The sequence below is a fragment of the Mustela putorius genome, unplaced genomic scaffold (assembly GCF_011764305.1).
Source record: "Mustela putorius furo isolate JIRA1106 unplaced genomic scaffold, ASM1176430v1.1 tig00003898_pilon_pilon_pilon, whole genome shotgun sequence".
Classification (NCBI taxonomy): domain Eukaryota; kingdom Metazoa; phylum Chordata; class Mammalia; order Carnivora; family Mustelidae; genus Mustela; species Mustela putorius.
Genome location: NW_025422047.1, coordinates 20,991,595 through 20,997,594, shown reverse-complemented (window position 1 = coordinate 20,997,594; position 6,000 = coordinate 20,991,595). Strand labels below are relative to the sequence as shown.

Here is a 6,000-nt window from a genome sequence, read left to right as displayed (position 1 = left end):
AACAGTTGACATGGAAGGATTTTACTTCCACTTCTTACAAGGAGAAAGATGGAGAATGAGAGACGATTACAAGGCAGAATATTTTAATCCATTTTCTCGGTGATCTTTGGGGGCTGGGTGCTAATATTTAAATTGAAGAAGAGGGAGGAGACAGACTGAGGATGGAGAGACCGAGGAGGTGGGGGGCGGAGCTATCTCAGCACATAAAACCCCATGCTAAAAGGGAAGCACAATCTTGTGTGCCAGAGTCACTCTCCCATAACCTAGAGAGATGGGGCAGTCTGTGCTGTGAGGACGGAGCTCAGAAGAAAGAAAACAAGGACAGGAAAACAAACGAACAGAAGAGGACATCTGGAAAAAGCGGAAGGCAGAAGACAGGGAGGGGAAAACAAACCCACAGCAGGTGGAAACAAGATCTAGAGCAAACCGGTCTGGTCCACAGTTGTTTTTCTGGAAGAGAAGAAAGTACCGGAGGATTGCCTGTTTTCCCTTCAGTTAATGAAAACTCTTATCTTCATCAAAAAGAAAAGGCTAAGGGGAGGTAAAGACAATCTTTGTTTTCTTAGGGGCAGAGCTGAGTGAAACCCAGACTATCTTTGAAGAGTCTAAAATAAGCCACTGCCTGGTACACATTGCGGAACCATCCTGGTCTCTGAAGATCTACATCCCCTTCAGGAAAATTCCAGCCGGAGTAGCTGGTACAGTTCTATTTTTATATTTAAATATCTATGTTTATTCCCCCCACCCCTTTTTAACAGCCCTTTCCTTGTTCTAAGCACGAGTGACAAGAAAGTGTCGATACGGAATAGGAATATTTTCAGTTTTCTCTTTTTATCTGCCTGAGTCTTTTTAAAGAGGGGTAGGAGTGGTCCTTGTTTCAGAAAAAGACGTTTCAGTTTGAAAGACAGTCTCTTAAAATATATTTACACCCACACTTATTCAGAAAGAGAGATACCTTTCGGAGGTGGAATCCTACGAGAAAGATGGAAAAAGGAGCCAGGCACCGAAACAACACTGAAAAGAACCACCCCGGTGGAAGCGAGTCGGAGGCCAGCCCCGAGTCTGGTTCCGGAGGAGGTGGAGTAGCCCTGAAGAAAGAGATTGGATTGGTCAGTGCTTGTGGTATCATTGTAGGTGAGTCCAATTACTTTTCCCACCCACCACTCCTTCCCTTCTCTGGTGGTCCTCTTGTGGAAGCTTAGCTCCTCGAAAGTGCTGTTTTTGCTTCCTACTCCCCAAGAAAAGAATTGTCATTCACCTGTGCTGTAACCCATCCCCCACTGGTCAAGTCTGAGGGGTCTAGGAAGCTGTGTATGTCATCCATCTCTTCCTTCAAACCAGTGTTTGAGCAGTTCTGTCTAGTGTTCATGGAATGGAGTAAATAGGGCTCACACACCTGGCTGATGGTCAGCATTGCTTGGAAGCTTGTTGAAAATCTAGGTCTCTTGGCTTCACACTTGAAGGCTCTGATCCTGTTGGCTTATGGTGGGGCTAGAGAACCTGAATTTCTAACAAGCTTTCATGCAGCCATCTCTTTAACAGGCTGGGGACAGGCTTTTGAGACCTACTTAGTTTAGTAGATATTGTGTTGTTTTAAGTCCTGAGAAGCTGTGAGCCTTGGGGATGTGTAATAACAAAAATAACTATCACAGCAATGCTAATGCCTTGCGCTTCTGTAGATTTTCATCTTATGCAGCAGTCACGCTTTGTAAAGTAAATGCGACAGTGCTGTTATTCCCATTTCACAGATGAGGAAATAAATCATGGAAGAAAAGGAGAGATAAGATGGATCATGCCTCTCCCTAACATAGAATTTGCAGTTTCTCTGGTTGCCTAGCAAGTCCGCCCATCTTTTAACATTTATGGAAGACCTTTTGAGGTTCTCAAAGGGAAATAGGAGTAACTAGAATGACTAGAACATGGAGTCAAGGAGAAATTGATGGGTAAAATGTGTCCCAGCCAGAAGACTTCGAAGCTGGGGGGCCCAAGTGTACCTGAGAGAGCCAGTGCAGGCCACTCCAACCCCTTAACAGCAGTCTGCTGGGCAAAGAGTCCCAAATATGGTTCCATCTCTAAACAACACACCTTCCTCTTTCCAGAGAGGCCCTGGAGATGGATGGGCAATGGCTCATTACTGTCCTTACTTCAGAGGGTGAGCGTTTCTTCTGCTGTTTTTGGTAGAGAGCTTTACCCTCTTCCTAGAGAAAGGGACGTGGGATGATCAGGACAGCTATGTTTGTGTCAACTCTCCAAAGTTCCTTTTGAGGGCTTATTGCTTACTGCTGCCCTCAAGTCAGTGTCTCTGGATGACCCCATGTTATATGCAGCAGCACAGAGGCATTTTGGCACGGAAGCAATAGTGACACTGGAGAACACCCTTGAAATCAAATAAAATCAGTACAGTATTCAGATAATCCTCTTCACCTCTACACCCAGACTTCAGTGATCAGGTTATCTCCACTCTGTTTTCAAAATTGAATCCCGTTTTATCTAATTCTCTGACTCTGGGAAATTTTCCAGGCATCTACAATTATAAGAAAGGTAATGTTATTTTTAAAATTACAGTCATGATCTGAATCTTATTACCTTTTCTTTGCTTTTCCTTCATCTCAACTGCTCTAAAAAAATGAGATCAGCAAAGTATTCAATATGTACAGCACATGCCAATTTAAGGTCTATAAATAGCCCAGAGCCTGTTACCTCTTTCACCAGTTTGACTGATAGGATTAAGCATTTTCCTCCCTTTGGGAAGGTTCTGATTCATACACAAATGTGCACACTCACATGCACACAAGCACAATCAAACCTCCTTCCTGCCTTGGCCTTGCTCACCCACCCTGTGTATATGCAGGTATTCAAGGGTAGAGGACATTTTCCTATATACTGAGGTTGTTCTTGTCTCTCCCTTCAACAATGTAATAAATGTTGAAAAAAATCTCAGATGGGTGAATGTTACTACTGATTTGTCCACAACCTTGTGGACCGCGCTTCACTGTGAGAATGGTCCCAATATTCCCATTGACATTACAGTGATAAGAATAATAACTCTGTGGTGAAGAAAGATCCCATATAGGTGATTTCAGAGAAATCAGGATGTTTTTCCAAAGTGTGAGAATCTTTGAGTTAATAGGCACTATTCCAACTCCATTTAAGCCAGGGTAAGATACAGTTTTCCCCTTTAGGATGATATGGGGGCAAAATCCTTTCTGCTTCTCCTCTTGCTTGGCTGTTGAATTTCAGATGTGCTAAGCAGCTGCCCTGTCCTCTTCTAGAGGGATTTCTATGATAGTGATTTAAGCCTTTTCAAGAATGATAGTGATTCAAGCCTTTTTAAGACCAAAGGCAAAAATAGAAATGGCATTTTCCATGCAGAATTCAGTGATCTTCCAACACTGTGGAAGAGAGAAAATTAGAAGGCAAAAAGAGAAAGGAAATTTCCTAAATGGATCAGGTGATGCTGTATGGGAAAGTAGCTCACTTGCCCCAAATCCATCTATCTCATACCCAATTGACTTAGAGGGATAAGTTAAACTATGTATTTTGTACAAGCTCATAAAATTTCATTGACAGTCATCCTTGATGATCTAAATAAGGAATAACAGGGGGAGTGGGTGGGAGGGGATAATAAAATAAAATAAATAAATAAGGAATAACAGAATGGCAGGTGTTATAGAAATATAGAATGAACTAATAGAAACCCATGCCCTAAAGTTACTTATAATCTGATTGGGGAGATGAGATTCATATACATTAAACAAACAAACAAAAAAAAACTTTAAAAGCTAATGATATTGTTGAGTTATGTAGGAGTTGAATGAGGACAAAGTTAGATGAATGGTGGGAAACACAAAGAGTGAGAAGTTCTCACCCAGCCCTAGATTAAGAAACATCTTAAAGGATATGGGAAAAGATAGAATAGAGAAGGTGATTCTGGGAGATTTCACAGGTAAAAAGATTAACAACTAAACAGTTATTTCCTTGAGGAAAAAAAATGTATCTTCTACATCTTTGAATCTTTGGTACTTAGTCTGACATGGAACAATAACTCAAATGATTGTTGTATTTAGTTGGCTCTTGAAAAAAACCTGAATATGTTATAAGAAGTGTTTATCTGAAGGACTGTTGTGAACCTGGCTTGAAAAATCTTTGAGAAAGAAATAATTTCATCAAGCCCCCAAATCAATTAGTTTGGGCCATTTTAATTTTTTTTTTTTTTAAGTAAGCTCCACACTCAGTGTGGGGCTTGAACTCACAATCCTGAAATCAAGAGTAGCATGCTCCACTGACTGAGTTGGCCAGACACTCCAGGCCATTTTAATTTTTTAACATCACCTTTGCCCTAATCTAATAAGACTATTGCTCTTCATATACTTGGCTAAGGAAATCTGTTGGCAATAGATGAACTTTGATTTTACCATGAATGTGTGGTCCCTGCAAAATCTAAAGAGAGTGTGATGGAGAAGCAAAAAAATTTTTTTAATATTTTATTTATTTATTTGAGAGAGAAAGCACGAATAGGGAAGAGGGGCAGAGGGAGAGGAGGAAGCAGGCTCCCAGCTGAGCAGGGAGCCTGATGCGGGTGGGGGGAGAGGGTGACTCAATCCCAGGACTGTGGGATCATGAACTGAGCCAAAGGCAGATGCTTAATGGACTGCGCCACCCCTGTGCCCCATGGAGCAGCTATCATTATTTTTTTTTTAAATAATCTCTCCACCCAGCATGGACCTCGAACCTACAACCTTGAGATCAAGAGTTACATGCTCCATGGACTAAACCAGACAGGTGCCCCAAAGCTGTCATTATTAGGCACTTATTTATATGCCAGAAACTTGTGCAATTACCTAACATCAGTATCCCATTTATGTCTCACAATATTCTTCTTGGGGGGCACTTATTACCCTTTTTCCAGGTAAGGAAATAGAGGCTCAGAAGGATAAGCAACCTGTTGAAGTTCACACAGCTAAAAAGTATTGAAGGCAAGATTCAAACCTAGAGCTTATCTAAATCCTGAACTCAGCTTTTAAGCATTCTTCTCTACTATTTCTATTTTTATGTCCTAAAGGGATGCTTTCCTTTAGACCCTGGGCAGAGGTCCTTATTTGTTTTTACAGATGAAGCAGTTAGTGGTGCGTTCCCAGAAAAAAAGTGCCCCAGGATACAGGGGAGCTGAGCAATCAGCTCAGCTGATTGGGAGCAAAAGGTAACATTCCTGGTACAATTGCAGTAAGACTTGAGGGGCAGCCTGAGGTTGGCTCAGCTACTACAGGATCTGGTCAGCACAGACCCTGCTCCTATTAACTCTCCCACATCCACACCTTTCCTCTCTATGGACTAGAGTTTTCCCCAGCCGTGGTAGAGGTGCCCACAGAGTTCCTGGCTGTTTCGGTCACTTTATGCCATTTACATATGTAGGTACATACCCAGAATCTAGGTCTGGAGGCACCAGGCCAGCTAAAGAGCCTAAAGAAAAAATACTCATAGTATGTCAGACCATTTTGTTTTTAGCACATGTATATTTATGAATGGACTTGGTATACTTGCTGCAAAACAATACTGATCACTATTTTTTAAATAGTGTTTAGCGGAGTGCCTGGCTGGCTCAGTGGGTGGAGTATATGATTCTTGATCTCAAGGTTGTGGGTTCAAGTCCCACTAGGTATAAAGATTCCTTAAAAATAAAACCTTAAAAAATAAAAATTAAAACAAAAAAACAGTATTTGAGCTCTTACTAAATGCCAGTTCCTGTGCTATGAACTTTTAATGTATATTACCCTATTTAATCCTGACCACGATCCCCTGAAAGCAGGTATCATAATTATCTCTATTTTTAAACATGGGAAATTGAGTCACAGATCTGGTAGGTAATTTGCCCATGGTCACAACGGATTACTGAGATGGCCTAACTCCAGAGCCAAAGCTCTTAGCCACCATGAGGGAAAGGAATAAAGCCAGTGTGTATTGTGTGGTGGGGCAGTGGGCCATGGAGGACCATAACCCTGA

At 41.6% G+C, this 6,000-nt stretch overlaps 1 protein-coding gene across 3 annotated transcripts in view; it reads left to right on the top strand.

Moving 5' to 3' along the window:
• The first annotated feature begins 212 nt into the window (after positions 1–212).
• Positions 213–6,000, top strand: part of SLC7A8 (solute carrier family 7 member 8) — a 50,342-nt gene continuing 44,554 nt past the window's right edge. Inside the window, exons 1-2 of one of the 3 annotated variants that reach the window (XM_004755327.3) lie at positions 213–541; positions 944–1,134. In XM_004755327.3, coding sequence (XP_004755384.1) covers positions 984–1,134 — 151 coding nt within the window. In that variant the 5' untranslated portion in view covers positions 213–541; positions 944–983. Of the gene's footprint in view, positions 1,135–6,000 lie in introns of all 3 variants that reach the window. The other 2 variants (XM_004755326.3, XM_004755325.3) reach the window with 2 other exon arrangements.